The sequence below is a fragment of the Zingiber officinale genome, chromosome 4B (assembly GCF_018446385.1).
Source record: "Zingiber officinale cultivar Zhangliang chromosome 4B, Zo_v1.1, whole genome shotgun sequence".
Classification (NCBI taxonomy): Eukaryota; Viridiplantae; Streptophyta; class Magnoliopsida; order Zingiberales; family Zingiberaceae; genus Zingiber; species Zingiber officinale.
Window position 1 is genome coordinate 103,720,218 of NC_055993.1, and position 19,175 is coordinate 103,739,392.

The window sequence follows — 19,175 nt, forward strand, 5'->3', positions numbered from 1 at the left end:
ATAACTCATTTCACTAGAGAGTTATTATCGTACTACCGCACCAATCCCAAATTACATTATGGGCTCCTTCTTATTATGAGTGTGTTAGTCTCCCTGTGTTTAAGATAACGAATGTCCACTAACTAAGTAAGTTACTGACAACTCACTTAATTAATATCTATCTCTGAGAGTAGTATCACTCAACTTCATCGTCATGTCGGACTAAGTCCACCTGCAAGGTTTAACATGACAATCTTTGTGAGCTCCTCTTTGGGACATTCTCAACCTAGATAACTAGGACACGGTTTCCTTCTATAATCAATAATACACACTATAAGTAATATCATTTCCCAACTTATCGAGCATATTGATTTATCGAGCTAAACCTCACCCTTTGATAAGTCAAAGAAATAAATATTAAATATATGTGCTTGTTATTATATTAGGATTAAGAGTACACACTTCCATAACAACTAAGGTCTAATTCTTTTACAAAGTCAGTACAAAAAGAACTTACCTAATATGGTCTTACTCAATACACATAGAGTGTACTAGTGTAATTTATTAGTCAAGATAAACTAATACCTAATTACACTACGACTATTCCAATGGTTTGTTCTTTCCCATCTTAGTCGTGAGCAACTGTTTATAATTTATCAAGAATCGTAACATGATCTTCTGTGTGTGACACCACACACCATGTTATCTACTATATAAATTAATTGAACAATTACATTCAACAAATAAATGTAAATATTGACCAATGTGATTCTTGTATTTCAAAATAAATATTTACAAAAGCTAGGCTTTTAGTATACACTCTAACACTTCACATCCGTCAGACCCTGCTCCTGGACTCTGGTATACTACCATGGAGACCAGGTTCAACACGGGCGACGTTGAGAGCCTTAGGAACATCTTCGATATTCCTTCTGATCACGAGATCATTCTAGCCTCTCCGTCCGATCGGCCAAATGACCCGCTGACCGGCACCATCTGTCTATTCTGAGACCAGTTTGTGGCTGGTCTTCGATTCCCTATCCAACCCTTCATCATCGAAGTCTGTAATTACCTTTGTGTTCCCCTTCCGCATCTTGTACTGAATTCTTTTCGCTTGCTGTGCGGTGTCATCGTGTTGTTTCGGCTGCACGTCATTCCTTTGACCCCTCGAGTTTTCCATTACTTTTATTATCCCAAGCAGTCCGAACTGAGAACCTTCCTCTTTCAGTCTCGGGTTGGCTTAGTGTTTTTTTAACAAAATGTCAACTTCCAATAAACATTGGAAGGAGTATTCTTCTTTATGTGACTCCCCGAATGGCCTAGCTTTCAGAGGCGCTGGCAGGTCGGACTACCACCTCAACCCGATTTGAAGAAGCATCAAAGCTAAGCGGACTATCTTCACACAACATCCCTGATAACTGGTCAAAAATATGACATCCATAAGCTGTTGCTGGAAGGTGTCATGTACATCTTCGATCTGAGCCTGATCTGCACCAAGCTCCCAAGCAGCTTAGGTACGCCATTATCTGATCCTTTCTTTTGAGTCTAACTGATTTCTTTTCTGTCTCTTGTAGCTGAAGTTATGATGAGAGCGTGGGTGGCCGGCTACACAAAGCTTAAGGACGCCGAGGTTGAGGTGGCTACTGTAAAGGAATTGGCGAGCCGAGGTCTAATGTCGGTCAACTCCCATGAAGGTACGCTCGCCGAGAGCGGGGAGACGCCCACTGTGGGTGAGGGCATTGTCGACCGAGCGCCTAGCATCGAAGTTGCTGGAGAGTCACTCCCAACCCCTGAGTCGCTGCCTGCCGCCCGAACCGAGGGCTCCGGGTCTTCTGGCGATGGCGAGCCCCTTATTAGGCACAAGAGACGCCAAGTGGACCAGCCTTCCCGTTCCACCACCTCGACTGTGAGGGTCACCGAGCGAGTAGGTACTTCATCTCCCGCTGCCATCCCAGAAACGACGGAGGCCACTTCATTTGATCGGACGTCGTCCTTGGCCAAGCTGCCGCCAAAGACCATCATTGTACAACCGGTCACCTTTCTGCCCCCGACCCGACGAAGGGTTTTGCAATCCAGTATCCTCCCCACATCCACGGCCCCACCTTCCGATTCGGTGGCCTTTTCCCAATCGACCCCGAGCGGTCAACGATCCTCCACCTGCCAACAGAGGATTACCTTGAGCAGAGCGCCCAGCCTCGCACTCTCGAGCACAAAATCCTCATCCGCGAATCGCTCGCCAACATTTGGGAGGAAGCCCGGGCGCGAGCCGAGATGATGCCCCCTGGGGCCCTCGCCAACAGCCACCTGCAAATGTCCGTCGGGTATGTATTTTACTACCAATTCATGATTTACCTCCGATCGACGTTAACGTTTTCCCGTTCGCCTGCAGTACTAGGTGGAAAGCATAGTCATGTGCCAACGACTCATTTTTGTGGAGGACAAGCTGAAGAAGCTTAAGATCTTGAGTGGCGCGTCCTCCTCCCAAGGGTCGCCTATTACTGAGGTCACCAAACTGAAGGCCAACCTGGAGAAGGACAACAAGCTCCTCGAGGCCGAGCGGAAGAAGACTACTGACCAAGAAGTTATGCTTGGCCGGCTCAACACACAGGTTAGCACTTTTGATAAGAAAATCGAGTCAGCCACGGCGAGGAAGAACCGAGCCATCAATGATTTAGAGCTGAAGAACCAAGAAGCCCAAGCTCTTTTCCAGAAGCTCAAGGAAGCTGAGGACTTCCTGGTCACCGAGTGGAACAGTCGCTCGGCTGTAGAGGCCTCTCTTCAGGGGAAGCTCAAAGCTACTGAGGATGCTTTGGAAGCCTCCCGCTCGGCTCTAGTGACATATCAAGAATGCGAACAGGGCAGGCTTGAAGTGTTGAAGCAGGCTTACCTTCGCTCGGACAAATTCACTGATAAGGTCGTCCAGCGAATCGTCCGGATCTCCGAGTTAGCTATTGACGGGACGCTCCAGCAGCTCAAGGCGGACGACCATCTTCCCACCGTACTGATGGGCATCGTCATCAATCGCAGCAAGCTGAACGAATCGCTACCTGATGACGTTTTTGATTATCTAGAGTGAAGCTGAGCATCCATCTTGTAGAAAATTTACTTTTTGAATATAAGTCTGCCCGTTCAGCGGTGCACCCCCTTTTTTGCAATGAATGTTCACCCGTTCAACGGAACTTTCTTTTTATAATTCTCCTTGTATGACTGCCTTTAACCTTCTATGGTGCTTGTGCGTATCACCCCTAACGGACAGCACCTTCGAGGACGCTTGCTTGAGCGGTGTTTCTGCAGCTAGCCACTCGGCCATACGAGTGTCATTGAAGGAATTAAGGAAGGTTTATACCTTCTCCCAGGTTTAACGTCGTCGCTCGACCATCGATGAAGACCCATGTTTAATGTCGCCGCTCGACAATTTGACGAAGACTTTGATTTAAGGTTGCCACTCGACCGTTGATGATGACATGGGTTTAAGGTCGCCGCTCGACCATTGATAGAGACTCACGTTTAACGTCGCCGCACGACGATTTGACGAAAACTTGGGTTTAAGGTCACTGCTCGACCGCAGATGGAGACAAGCGTTTAACGTCGTTACTCGATGATTTGACGAAGTCATGGGTTTAATATCGCCGCTCAACCATCGATGGAGACACGCGTTTAACGTCGCCGCTCAATGATTTCATGAAGTCAAGGGTTTAAGGTCGCCACTCGACCGTCGATGGAGACACGCGTTTAACGTCGCCGCTTGACGATTTGACAAAGTCATGGGTTTAAGGTCGCCGCCCGACCGTCGATGGAGACACGCGTTTAACGTCGTCGCTCGACGATTTCACGAAGTCATGGGTTTAAGGTCGTCGCTCGACCGTTGATGGAGACACGTGTTTAACGTTCGGCACAGAGCTTTGAAACCCTTTATTTTTTACTTTTGCATGCCCTGTATGCAAAAAGTACAGGGATGCAAAGACATTAACTATTACAAGACGCACCTCTCACCCAACTCGGTAAGGTTGGAAGTGGTTTGCGCTCCACGGTTGCTCTAGTCATGGGGCGGCTTTTTGATAAGCGATCGAAAGAAATCCCCCTCGATGAGTCCCTGTGTAAAGGCATTCATCATGGTTTCGGATAAGACTGAGGGGATATCCATAGCTACCTGGTTGAAGCGCTGGATGTAAGTTCGGAGAGTTTCTCTCGGCCCTTGCTTCAAGGAAAACAAACTGACGCTCGTCTTCTGGTAGTGCCTACTGCTCGAGAAATGCTATAGGAAATCTGTTCTAAAATCCTTGAAGCTTTGTATTGATCCGTCCGGTAGTCTCCTAAACCAGCATTGTGCCGATCTGGAGAATGTGGTGAGGAAGACTCGGCACTTCACCCCATCCATGTATTGGTGAAGTGTAGCCGCATTATCGAACGTACCCAAGTGATCATCCGGGTCTATCGATCCGTTGTACTCTCTGATCGCCAGTGGAGCGTAGTGCCTTGGCAATGAGTTGTGCAATATTGCTTCGGAGAACTGGAGGTTGATTCGTTCGAGAGACGCGTCGCCTTGAGGCGCCTTGCCTTTCCGTGCGTCCCGAACAGGCGCTTCGTCTGAAGAGGACCCCCGCTGTTGATTCGCCTTCGCGATCACCGAGGGCGTTTGGAACAGAGCCCGATGGAATAGTATCGGGGCGGGTGGTGCCTCCCCATGGGCGCCGATCGACCCTCTGTTTCATCCCCAGATGGAGAGCTGTTCCGGCCGGTCCTCGTGCGCCGCTCAACCCCCTGATGTCGATGTTGCATGATGCGTCAGTCGATCTGCTAGCGCCTTTTGCTGCTGCCTGCTCGACTATCTTCTGTGCTCGAGCTTGTACGAACATGTCGAGCTCCTCTTGGGTGAGCGTCACGGTGTGAAGTCGTCCAGCGTCTTCCATCTTCTCGGCTCGGATGCAGGTTGCGTTCCCACAAACGACGCCAAATTTGATCTTGTCCGAGAGTCAAGGTGATGGATGCTGGGAGACGTGACGCTCCTGTTGACTGTGCATGGACTCCGAACTAGAGGGACCTCCGTTGAAGCTTGGGGCCCTTTATATAGGGCTCTGGGGGCACGCGTGCACGTTCCTCGAGGCATGCACGCTTCTCAAAGCTTTCCCTGAAAAGACATATCAGGAAAGTGTCTCTAACACCATACCTTAACGACCTGAGCATATCTCTGACGTGATAGTAGAAGCTTCCGTCGTACGATCCACTGTCTGACCATGTCGTCTGTCGGTGGCACGGGCTCCCAGAAGGATATCACCAGATCCTCCTTTTGTTCATTATTAGGCCGAGCGAGGGGTGGGTCGCTCGGCCAACCATCTGTCGTCCAGCCGCTATCGTCCTCGGGCCGAGCGGGATAATCGCTCAGCCATCCTTCCACTGTCCAAGCTCCGCTTTGAATGTAATCTACTCGGTCGTGGTTTCGCTTTGTTGGTTCCGAGACTCGATGTAAGTCTGAGCGGGCTTGTCGTTCGGCGTGCGCCTCGTCGATACTTCTTTCTTGAGCATCAGAAGTTTGGTAAAGGGCCGAGCTATGATGATATCTGATTGAGCCTTCTCTATCCCGGTCAGGCGAGTGGGCGCCCCGACCAGTCGATGATATAGGGACATTGATCATCCTGACTTTAACCTCTATTATGATAATGACCATCCACTCAATGGGCCCCTCATCACGACATCAATTTACATTTTAAAACTAAGATAGTGATTTAGGAAAAAAAAAACTGATCCAAAATTATAGCTCATCGTAGACCATTAGCCGGTAAAAGAGGGATTGCTCAAGTTGTCAATTGAATATATCAGTTGAGATAATCAGATAAAGACTTAAAAAATTCAATTTAAATTTTATACGAAGACTCAAAATTTGACTTGGACTCTGAAGATAAAATATCGAATACCCGAAACTTACCCAAACATAATATATATATATATATATATATATATATATATATATATATATATATATATATAATTTTTAAATGCACCAACATGCAAAAAAAAAAAAAGTATTAAAAAAATAAATCTATGTTTTCAAATATCAAAATATTGCAATTTTTTTAAAAAAATATTGGAGTAAAAATAATATCACTCATCCCATGATAAAATACCATAAATAAATCATGAAAAATATTTTACTCTGACACTTTTTTTCCTTAACTTTATTAGATTCGGCAACAAATTAGAAATGTCAAGGGTTAAGTCGGCATGTCGAAACAATGCTAGACGTTTAAGCACATTATAAATATTACCACGAAATAAATGAACACTTGGGCAGGTTTTGCAATTTGTCTGTTTGCTCCGGCGGAACAGAAGTAAAATGATGAGAGGAAAGGGTTTGGACCTTGGAAGGCCGGCGGTGACTATCGGCGTAGAGGTGGAACGTATAGACGGGTGAAGAACTCAGTACTTAACTCGATGCACGTCCCCAACAGGAAGTCTCCATCCTTAAGATCATAGCTCTCCTTTTTGGACAAGTTCCAAACTTTCTTCTTCCCTTTCACTACCATGCCGGCGTGTGGTGGGTCACCGGCTCGACGCTAGCAGCCTTAAACCTAACCTTCTTATGTCAATCTGGTGCATCTATGCATCTACTCAGCCAAGCTGATTTCTTGTCCTATTTTCTTTTACCTACATTAAGTATCCAACTAGCATGATGAGTTCAGAGCTTCTCGAGTTTGATAACTAAGCATTTGGTCCAAAGTTTTTTAAAATGTAGAAGAGTGTGCAGCAAGATGCAAGCTATTTCGGGAGCTAGAACATGTAGAAAAAACCAGAATCGACGAAACTTCCGTCACTCCAAGAATATCGAAGTGACTTACCGTGAAGAAGCTCTTGATATGAAGAAATTTTAAGAGATAAAAAACTGGACGATGGAATAATAAAAACTCTTTTACATTAAAATTCAGAAAAGAAGGAGCCTATAAATAGGCTTTACAAACTATCGCTAGATCCTATAAAATAGGATCACGTAAGACCAGATCCTATAAATTAGGATCACAAAGATAAATTCTAATCACCTAAAGACTCGGACAAGATTATCTTAATTAAAGACTCGGACAATGATTAACCTTTCAAATTATAAAATAAAATATTTAAATCTTAACTAAAAAATTACGAACCAAAAAAAATAAAACATCACTTTATAATTCAACACTCCCCCTTAAAGTGATGTTCTCAGAACTAATCCGAGCTTTGATCGCAGATCTTCGAATGCACCCTTTGGAAGTGTTTTTGTAAAAATGTCAGCAATGTTGTCTTCACTCTTAACTGCGACCATATCAATAATTCCATCGAGCACTTTCTCACGAATGAAATGATGCTCAAGTTCAATATGTTTTGTCCTCGCGTGGAAGACAGGATTAGACGTAAGTTTGATTGCACTCAGATTATCTCCATGAATAGGAATGGGTTGATCAATGGGTACGTGCAGATCTTCAAAGAGTCTACGAAGCCACATACACTCTTGAGTAGCCTGAGCAGATGCTTTGTACTCTGCTTCAGTCGTGGATAGAGATACTGAACTTTGCTTTTTGCTACACCATGATATACTTGTTGCTCCTCGCAGAAATACAAAACCGGAAGTTGATCTCCGATCATCCAAGTCTCCACCAAAATCAGCATCTGCAAATCCTTGTAAAGAAAACTCTACACCCTTCTCATAGAGTAGACCCAAGTTAAGAGTAGAATTAACATATTTTAAGATCTTCTTAGCCTCTTCGAAGTGTGGCTTCCTTGGCTCTTGCATGGATCGACTGACCATACCAACAGAGAAGGCAATATCCGGCCTTGTTATTGTCAAATAAATAAGACTTCCCACAAGTGTACGAAAGGGACGAGGGTCCAACAAACATGTTCCTTCGTCACGACGAAGTCTTGTATTTACATCAAGTGGTGTAGATCGCTTCTTTCCATCAATCAAACCAAATTTCTCAATGAGTCGTTTAGCATAACTGAACTGAGACACATAAATTCCTTTATCCAGATTTTCAATTTGCAACCCAAGAAAATTACTAAGCTCCCCAAGTTTCTTCATATCAAATCGCAACGAAAGTTCTTCCTGAAGACGAGTGACCTCTGCATAATTGCTGTCTGTTAGAATTATGTCATCCACATACAACAGAACGATCACCATGAGTCCTTGACGTTTCTTGATAAAGAGACTTGAATCTGCTTCAGAAGTTGCGTAGCCACAGAATCTTAAATATTCTGCAATTTTTCCGTACCACGCACGTGGAGCTTGCTTTAATCCGTAGAGGGCCTTCTTTAATTTACACACAAAATCCGGATGGTACTCGGACACAAATCCAAGCGGTTGATCCATATAAATATGTCTATCAAGCTCTCCATATAAGAAGGCATTTTTGACGTCCAACTGCCACAATTTCCAATCCAGGCTAGCCGCTAGTGCTAGAACAGTACGTACCGAAGTCATTTTTGCCACGGGACTAAATGTTTCTTCATAATCTTCCCCGTACTTTTGAGAGAAACCTCGAGCTACTAGCCTTGCTTTGAATCGGTCTATGCTCCCATCAGCCTTCCTCTTTATTCGAAAGACCCATTTGCACGAAACTGGTTGCACTTCAGGAGGTTTAGGAACCAAGTCCCATGTCTGATTTTTCTGCAAGGCATCCATTTCTTCTTTCATAGCAGCTTCCCATTCTTTTACTCCTTTAGCATCATCATAAGAGGAAGGTTCATCATCATCAATAGGATTAGCAAATAAGCAAGAAAAATTTGTAACAAAATTATCATCTCTATAACGAGATGGTCGCACAATATTTCATCTCAGACGTTGGTTGGTTATTTCCTCCGGAGAGCCATCATCTTGGTTTGGACACAAGCTCTCCTTTCCTCCTTGATTTTCTTTAGATATGTCTTCTGAGAAGTGGGATAATGGCAAAGTTATCATATTATTTTCTTCCTTGTTGATATCTGCAGAATCATGGGAAGAAATCTCATCAAAGATAACATCGCGAGAAACAACACATTTATTAGTCGTAGGATCCATACACCGCCAGCCCTTTCTTTGTTCGTCATAACCGACGAAAATGCATTTGATTGCTTTAGCATCCAACTTACTTCTTTGAGAATCAGACACATGAACGTAGCAGATTGAACCAAAGACTCGAAGATACTTCACGTTTGGTTTAGCATCAAAAAGCAATTCATAAGGTGCCTTATTATTGCTTGATCTGAGTGGCACCCGATTAATAACATAAGCTGCACATTTTATGCCTTCTGCCCATAATGCCTTGGATAAATTCTTCGCATGCAACCAACACTTGCAAGTCTCCACAAGGTGTCTAATTTTTCGCTCAGCCACGCCATTTTGTTGTGGTGTCTCCGGACAAGATAATTCTCTTTTAATGCCATTATTTCGACAAAATGAGAAAAATTCATTTGAACAGAATTCCCCTCCGTTATCTGTCCGTAAAATCTTGATTTTTCGACACAATTCTCCTTCCACAGTTTCCTTGAATTTTAGAAACTTTGAAAATACCTCTGATTTGTGTTTCACAAAATAAACCCATGTGAACCGCGTATAATCATCCACAAACAGCAACATATAGTGACATCCGGAATAAGAAACAGTTAGAGTGGGACCCATCAAATCACTATGTATTCGTTCCAAAGGAGTTGTGCATCGTGAATTTGAACTTTTGAAAGGAAGTCTATGTGCCTTTCCAAACTGACAACCTTCACAAATTTTTTCATCCTCAACTTTTGATAGATCGGGCAAACCATCAACTGATTTTCTTTGAATCATAACCTTCAACTTAGTCATGTTTAAATGACCAAGTCTTGCATACCACAAAGAGGAATTATCATTGCTGCTCATCTTTTCAATGTATGAATTTGATGCAGATAGAACAAATAAATCATTCACACGCGTACCAGTATGAACAACGTCGGCTTTAATTTCTTTGACGTTCCGAAGAAACTTCACATCTCGCGGTTCAAAGAGCACGAAGTTTCCAGCATCCACCGCATTTGCAACAGAGAAAAGGTTCTTTTGTATCCCAGGCACGTGATATACACTGTTTAGTGTTATTGATTCTCCACGATTATTATCAATAACAACGGTGCCTTCTTTTTGAATTTTATGAATTGTATTATCAGCGGTGATAATACCCTTGCCGCTATCATGTAACTGAGAGCATGAAAAAGTTGATTCGTCTCCTGTAAGATGATGACCACAACCCGAATCTACAATCCATTCATTATTGGTTGGATGCTTTGTGTGAGAAGTTTCTTTTGCTACTAAGCATGTTCCTCGTTGAGTATCAACAATATCAGTAAGAAAGCAATTCTTCCAATCATCTTCTTTTTCAAGCTTTTTGTCCACATCGGCCAAATTTGCATAATTTTCTGACTTTAATTTAACTCGACAATTTTTTCTAGTATGACCGAGTTTGCCGCACCTATAACATTTGAACGTCTTCTTAGGTGCATTTGAATGATCTGGAGTACTTTCTTCTATCTTACCCTTTCCTTTATAAAAATTGCCTTTTTTAACAAACAAGGCACTCTTTGGCTCCTCCTTAATACTCGTTGTAGCCATTTGCTTGGCCAATGATTCCTGCGACGAGAGAAGATTTTCAAGTTCTTCTAGTGATGGTTGTTGAGCCCATCCTTGAATTGAAGTGATAAACGGAGTATACTCAGGTTGAAGACCCCGAATAATATATCGCTTCTTTCTTGCTTCCGAGATTCGTTCTTCAGGATTTATAAGAGAGATTTCTGAACATAAATTTTTTACTTTGAGAAAATATTCAGAAATAGAGATACCTTCTTGCTTCGTAACTGCCAACTCATTTTCGAGCATTTGCAACCGAGCCTCATTCTTTTTATTGAACAATCGATCGAGAGTTTGCCAAATTTCACAAGCAGACTCACATCTGATTATATGCTCAAATATTCCATGAGAAATGGATCTCTTCAAAACAAATTCTGCCTTAGCATTTTGTTGCTTCCATTTCTTAAACGCTTCTGCATTTTCGATGATATTTGTCGGAGCGACAACTCCATTAGTGGAAACGACATCCCACAAATCTTCACTGACTAGATACGACTCCATACACGTCTTCCAGATCCGGTAGTTGGACTGATTCAACAATTCCAAACCAAGTCCTGCTACACAACCAGTGCCTTCCATATCGAGAGAGCAATAACCTTCTTCACGAAAATAACCAAAGCTCTGATACCATGTAGAAAAAACCAGAATCGACGAAACTTCCGTCACTCCAAGAATATCGAAGTGACTTACCGTGAAGAAGCTCTTGATATGAAGAAATTTTAAGAGATAAAAAACTGGACGATGGAATAATAAAAACTCTCTTATATTAAAATTCAGAAAAGAAGGAGCCTATAAATAGGCTTTACAAACTATCGCTAGATCCTATAAAATAGGATCATATAAGACCAGATCCTATAAATTATGATCACAAAGATAAATTCTAATCACCTAAAGACTCGGACAAGATTATCCTAATTAAAGACTCGACAATGATTAACCTTTCAAATTATAAAATAAAATATTTAAATCTTAACTAAAAAATTACGAACCAAAAAAATAAAACATCACTTTATAATTCAACAGAACAAACCTCCAAGTTGATGGCATCAATTCAAAACGACGGTCGTAAATCAAAGATAATAGTTTGTCTTCCATTCTCTATCAGCAAAAGAGGTGGATGTTACTTCAGAAGTCATTCATTGTAGTATCGATTTCAGCAGAGCAAAGTAAGCCTCATTCACGCACTCTCTTGGTGACCCTAAGTCCTAACAACTTGAACCTGAGACCAGGAAGGCCATCTCATTACGGGATTCCAAAGCAACAAAAGATTACAACAACTATCACAATTGGTTAATGGATGTTGTTCTCAACGGATATTTATATATCTTAATAATGACATGATATTTTCTATTTTGGACCTAAGCCCGCTTTGCTCTTGGGCTTTATCCAAAATGTCTCGTATCAATGGAGATATCTTATATCTTTTGAACTCATAATCTTTTCCAAATCTTTTCAACGTGGGACTTTGATTGAATATTAACAATCCTCTCCTCAAGTGAAGGATCATCATTGCTCTCATGATCCGAGTCTTCCCGTAAGCATCTGGTCACTTTTGACCTACTTAGAGCCTTTCCCACGAGCATCCGATCATCTTGACTTGCTTCAGACCTCCCACAAGTATTCAGTTATACCTACCCTTGTTAAAATTGACTAGATGAGAAAGAAAAGATAATAAAATAAATTTCTTGATTAATTTATCTATAAGATATACAATATATACAGAGATATTACATACTTAAAGTGTTGTTGATTCTAACTTCTTCAATTTTATTTTTATTTTTATTCTTATTCTTCTTCTTATTCTTGACATCTTCAAACTAAGATAACCATTTAGGGGGAAAAAAAAAGGTAGATCCCAAATTATAGCATGTCTACTAGATCTATCCTAGACCATTGCATAAGATTACGTTGGAGTGTTAGCTAGTAAAGAAGGGATTGCTCAAGTTGTCAACTGGATATGTCAATTAACTAATTAGTTGATTAGGCATAGGTCTGAGCAAGATCATTTTGTTTTGACAATAATCCCAAACGACGTGAAGGTAGATCAGTCTATTTACAAATTGCTTTTAGAAATTATTTTTGATCTTTCAATCAACTAAATGTATTATTCAATTGATCCATTAAAAGTAGCGTTCTAAACGGCCCTGTCTAGGACTGTCTAAGCGTCGCCTAGCCGCTAGTCGGCGGGTGTCCGCCCGCCTACTGTCTATCACCTCGTGCTTTTTAGAACACTAAAAATGGCCAAAATAGAATTGTTTGGATGCTTATTATAAAAGATCTTAGAGAGCTCTAGCCACTTAAGGTTGAACTAAAATCCAGGAGACATCTTCCTAGTTGATTCTTCTATTGCATGTGATATATATGGCTTTCAGTGATGATGGCTGCTGATGAATTCAGTGTTTTTTTTTTCCCCTTAAAAAAATTGAAAATTTAAACTTGGAACAAATGCAACTACTTGATTTACGTACACTTGGTTGTGGAAACACTAATCAGACTATTCAAGTTGGGAATGGTCAGAAATACTCTCTCCATTGTTCCTGTTTTAAGTTCAGCTTCTTATTTTCGTTTGATACTTTGTAATTTGGACTAGACTTAATGTAATAATATTATAGCAGGAGTGTCTCCTACCGTTTGTCTTCTTTTTTTTCTTTTAAGAAAAACAAATAATAATAATTATTCTATACGTGGTATCCTACCGTTTCAAGCCATTCTCCATCAGTAGTATATTATTCTATATGTGGTCGTGAATAACTGAACAAAGATGAAACCCTAGGATGTCTAAGTACTACAGCCTATGATTTATTATAGACACATTAGTTTGGCCTAAGAGCAAATACATATTCATTATGTGGCAGTGTTCTTTGTCCTCCCCTAATTGGTTGATGGCCAAACGATAACATAATGGGTGGATCAACATATTGGGCAACAATAAAGGATTGAGCAGCAAAGACTTAACTAAAATATATTTTGCTCTGTCACCAGTTTTGAAGTTAAGTTTTAAAAACTAACTGTTGGGTCTGCTTAGTTTATGCATGAGCCGTGTAGATTTGCAAGTTTGATTTATAGTTCCTTTTTTTCAGCTTAAATTAAGCATCAATCACACAAAAAGGAGGGATCTCTACTTTGGATACGCATTGATGTTGGGTTCAGAAATGTTATTCTTGCCACTACTATTGTATGAAATTCTAGGATGGCATGGTTTCTGCGCTGTGTAAATATTAAAACCTCACATGTCAGTAATGTGCTGATATTTGTCACTAACCACATAGAATTAGGGTAAGTGCTTTATGTATAACATATTGATACTTCTTCAAAATTCTTGTGATTCTATGGGCAAAACTGAGTTGCGTGTGAGAGAACCCTTTTAACACAAATTCAAGCATTGACACTTCAATACTCCAAATTGACATCCAAAATCTCTCTTTTATTATTTCCGTGGTGTTGTTCCTTTTAAGATTATTCTAAAAATCCAATTTTTTTTTTTAAGTGATAAGCAGATCAGCTCCTTAGTTGATCTTTATTCTCGAGTAATCTTCTGTTCCGTCTTCTCGTCCCTTGAAATCTCCGTGCGCTACCTTCTCATCCGCCGGCATACTCTTTTGTAGCACCTCATTCCTCGGACGCACCGAACCTGTCGACTTTGTTCCGTGTCATCCTTCTCGCTAGCTGCGTCTTTCGCTCGATTTATTGTACTCCTAAGTTCCTGTACACTTAGACACAAAGTCAAATATAACAGAACCTAACTTGACTTCGTTAATCACACCAAAACTACCACGAGGTATTTAAAATCTCTTCCTTTCTGATGTGATCAACCAAAGTTAAGTTAGGATTAAAAAAAATAATAACATTATAGTTAAATTATTAACCATACAATGCAATTGATAAATTAAAATAATTAACATGCAAAGATTATACTTTTCCCTAGACTTAATCTAATATTCTCCCCCTTTGATCATAATAAAAATAGGAGTAAAAATTCTAAGGGTAATTTAAATCATGACTCAGAAAAAAAAATTTGAAGCTTAAATTTTGAAAATTTGAATTTTTGCAATTTATAAACCAATTTGGGAAGAAATAATTTGAAAATTATTTTTTAATCCTAACTTAAATCATTGTATGCAGTCTGTCTTAGCCTATTTTTTTTTGCAAGAGACTATTTTCAGGATTCGAACAGCAATAACATTACGATTCCACTAAAGCTTCCCTTCAAAAATTGATATAAGCAGTAATAAATTATTTTTGACAGAAATATGTATATTTTTTATAAAAAAATCTTTAAAATAATTTCCGAGTTTAAAAAACTTGAAAATTTTTCTAAAAATGTAAAATAGCATGTATTATTGTAAAATAAAAATAAAAATTAAATGTTCAAGAATTTAAAATATTTAAAATGAGTATTTTGATAAAAAAAATCATTAAAATTTAATTAATGGTCAAAATATTTTGAAAATATTTTTTTATAGAGAACATAGTATATTATCACAGGAAAAATAAATTTTTATAAAATAACTTTGATTAATAATTTTAAATTTAAAAATATGATTTTTGTTAAAATATTCATAAAAATTAATACAACGGTCAAAAAATTTTAAATTTTTTTTACAAATAAGTAATGAAATTCTATTTCTCGTAAAAATTAAGATCAAATTAATTCCAAACAGAAATGATATGAAATAATTTATTTGAAAATATTAGACATACAAAATTAAATTAATTAAAACATGTATAAGGATTTAATCTACGCATGATTTTGGAATCCAATATAGATTCCTTTCTACTGAATTAACTAAATACTTCTAGAAACAAATTTTAGTGAATTTTTCTAATATGATGATATCTAAAACGTCAATTTAGTCTTTGATAATTTTTAACATTTGAAGTATTAAAATTCGAACATGCAGAATTTTTCAAATTTTCTATTTGTTTTTTTACTTTTTTATTTTTTATTTTTATCTTGTCAAAATATTTTAATCGAAAACATTTTTCTAAAGTTTATTTTAGCTCTTTGTTTTTTTTTAATAATTTTTCATTATCATTTTCTAATTTACAGAAATTTTTTGATAGTATTTTAATAAACTTGTATAACTGGTCAAGAGTCAAAGACCGTACCTGACTTACCTTGTCGGTCTCAAGTTCTGATGCTCCCCTATAATGTTGCTTTCCTCTGATGTTGCTCCCTCTTCATCGATTCTCTCGATGCTCATTCAGATGAATTTGTTTCATCGTCTTCTTGATGACTTACCATTAATACAAGTCCGACGTGTTAGTTAGAGCCCTAGAGTCAATCATGTGATAATTGTTGTATGGACTCGTTGTATCATATTCCTATATATTAATAAAGGCATTTCTTTATGGTTATTATACTTACTTGTATTGGTGTCAAATAACTAAGTATAATAGCGCCCTTAAGTAGAAGGTTCTTATCTATATCAATCGATTGGTTGAATCGATAGTGAGATGATATAGAGAACACTACTCTTAATCATTCCTAGTCAAGTATTAACATTTAGAGACAATGTTAATGCGACAAGACTAGCATGTAGGTCAACTCGATGACTTGATCTCACAAGTCATGGATATAGAGATATCAAGTTGACACATGGGTATGCATTGGAGAATGTATACTGAATGACCCGCCATGAGAAAGTATCATGGATCATTATATGAGTGTCATATACTTTCTCATGTGGCTATTAGTATAACTATTAGTCCTTGGACCTGAAGTCATCATGGTTCCCTACATAAGGAGTTACATACTTTGGCTTCGTCAAACGTCACCCGTAACTGGGTGGACTATAAAGGTGATTATTGGGTGTATAACAAATTATGCGGAGGGATGTGAGTGATGTAGATGGGATCTATCGCTCCTATATGACGGGAGTGACATCATCATTCTTGATAGAGTGAGACCACTAAGTGCATGGTCATGCCCAAATGAGTCAATATGAGATATTGAGCTCATTTGATTAGAGTGAGTCTACTTGGAGTTCAAGATATAGATTGATTAGAGGATGACACGATCTATGCCTCATTTGATCAATCTAGATGTCAAGGATAGAAGGACATTATCATATATTGTGAAGGGTCACAATTAGTAGTCACAAAGTGATGTTGGATCTCAACATTCTTGTAACTTGGGTAGTAATGATGTGTTGCTAGATACCGCTCATTACTTATGCTTCTAAATGGATTTAGGAGCATTGTCAACGTTACAAGAACCTATAGGGTCACACACAAAAGGCAATTAGATGGAGAATGGATTCATATGATGAACCAAGAGGATTAAGTTCATATGATGAACCAAATTGGATTAAGCGTAATCCAAATTAGGCTAATTGAGTTGGACTCAATTTGATTCATGTGTTGAATGAGTCTAATTTAGATTATGACTCATTGAATCAATTTAATTTAATGAATAGAGATTCATTAAATCAAATTGGCTTGAATCAATGGTTAGATTTGATCAACCATAGGAGAATTTAAGTCAAGTTTGACTTGACTTGAGAGGGAAGATGAAAGGTCAAGTTTGACTTGACCAAATGCCACTTCATTAGTCAAGTTTGACTTGACCAAAGCCACATGACATGGGGCCGGTCAATGATGGTGTTTCACATCATCATGGCTATATTATGTGTGTGCCACCTCATAGAGAAAAACCAAGAGGTATGACTCTTGGTATCCCAAGAGTGGCCAGCCACTTAAAAGGGAGAGGAGTTACATTTTTGGTTATTCAAGGCAATTGATTTCAGCTTCTTCCTCCTCTCTTCCTCTCTTCTCTTCCTCTCATCCTCCTTGGCCGAAACATCCAAGAGTGCTAGCACACTCTAGGTGTTTTCTTCCATCTCTTGTCCCGTGTGGATATTTCTACAAGTGTATACACTTGAACACACTTGAGATCCGAATAACCTTGGACGAGCGGGATAAGCGAAGGGCTTCGCATCAAAGGTATACTTTCTTTCATGTAGATCTAAAGTAGATCTAGGATTACAAACATGTACATGTAAAATTTTTAACCTTCGCACGGATCCGGTGGCAAGACTTCGGGGTTTCCACAACGCAAAATGCGATTTTTGCGGCCCGAAAGTGTCAACAGTGGTATCAGAGTCACGTGCGAAGCGTGTACATGTTTCATTCCACTACAAGAAAAACCCTCATAGACATCAGTGGAACAACAACAGTTTTAAGCAAAAACCGATGTCTTTGAGTATTTTACACCGGTTTTTCCAAAAACCGGTGTCTATGAGCGCAAATTTTCGCTCATAGACATTGGTTTTTTTAGCCGATGTCTATGAGCGTCTTTTTTTCATTAATAGACACCGATTTTAACCGCGATTTTTAAAACCGGTGTCTATGAACCAAAATTCTGGCGGACTTTCTTAGCGCCCTTTCTTTTGGGTTTCTCCTCGCCCACCGTAAATCGAAACCCTAATCCTCCGACATCCTCCTTTTAGGAGTTACCATTTGAAAGACGAGTAATGGATCTCGACGGCGATGTGGACGGCGGTCGTCGTCGGCGCTGTCGCGGTCTACTGGTTCGTGTGGATGAAGCAACCAGCCAATTTATCTCCCCAATTTTGAACAATTCGACATGGCGAAATCAGCACTCCTCTTCCTTTGATCCCATCTCTCGCTCCCTCTTCCCCCTTCTTTTGTTCCTTTTCATTCCGTCGATCTGTTGGCCAGATGAAGAAAGGCCGAGTTCTGGTGGAGCCGGCGGCGGCAGTAGCGGAGACCCGTGGTTCCAAGGCCAAGACCAACTTTCCCCTCGCCGCCGCCGCTGCTGCATCTCCCACCCCTACTCCTGCATTCCGCTGCCCTCCCTCCGCCCGGTTTCCCTTCTACGACGACCACCATGACCCCCCGCCGTCCTCTCTGCAACGACCGACGTCGAGCAGCCACAGCAGCACCGTGGAGTACTTCGGTAGGCCACGTCTTCCTGCGCCTGCGTTCGCGACGCTGAGCCGCCGATGTGTGTCGCAGCTAGAGAAGAAGGCCAAACCACTTCCCCAGAGAATTCCAGACAACGATGAAAACTGCCACAGTGACTGCGGGTCATCGGCCTCCGTCGTTGACGACGAGCGTGACATTGCTTCCACATACCGGCATACACTTCCGTTTGATCTTAACCTTCTCCCTTCCCCCGATGACGACATCCAAGCCACGATTCTCTGCTTTTGACATCCTGATCACACGAATCCGTTTGTTTCCTTATCTCTTTAGCACTATCGATCGTTGCGCTTTCTTACATGCTCGCCATTTTATATATTTATGCCAGTGATTTCATTTGATCAAAATGCATATTAGCGGTATCTAATTAAATTGTTCTATCTGATCTTCTTTGATTTATGTTGAACTAGAAAACTTTGACTATTGAGTTGGATCTACCATATATAAATAATATAGTAGTGAAATCTCTCTTAAGAACTGAATTCCACCCACGAAGAAGAAATGACTGAAGAACAATCAAGTTTATAGTTATTCCTTCAATCTTCTTTTAGATTATTTAATCTGAAGAGTTAGCTACATGAAGGTAGAGGAAAAAACTAGGACAGTATGATGAGGTGCACCGAGAATATTCGTACTTTTTTTGGCAATTTTTGCCAAG

At 40.1% G+C, this 19,175-nt stretch overlaps 1 protein-coding gene across 1 annotated transcript; it reads left to right on the forward strand.

Moving 5' to 3' along the window:
• The first annotated feature begins 18,253 nt into the window (after positions 1-18,253).
• LOC121978490 (ethylene-responsive transcription factor 3-like) lies at positions 18,254-18,748 on the forward strand. The gene has a single exon (XM_042530832.1). The coding sequence runs from the start codon at positions 18,254-18,256 to the stop codon at positions 18,746-18,748; it is 495 nt and encodes a 164-aa protein (XP_042386766.1).
• The last annotated feature ends 427 nt before the right edge of the window (positions 18,749-19,175 follow it).

Coding starts and splice junctions, on each gene's coding strand:
- LOC121978490 (XM_042530832.1), top strand. CDS start 18,254: ATGAAGAAAGGCCGAGTTCTGGTGGAGCCGGCGGCGGCAGTAGCGGAG.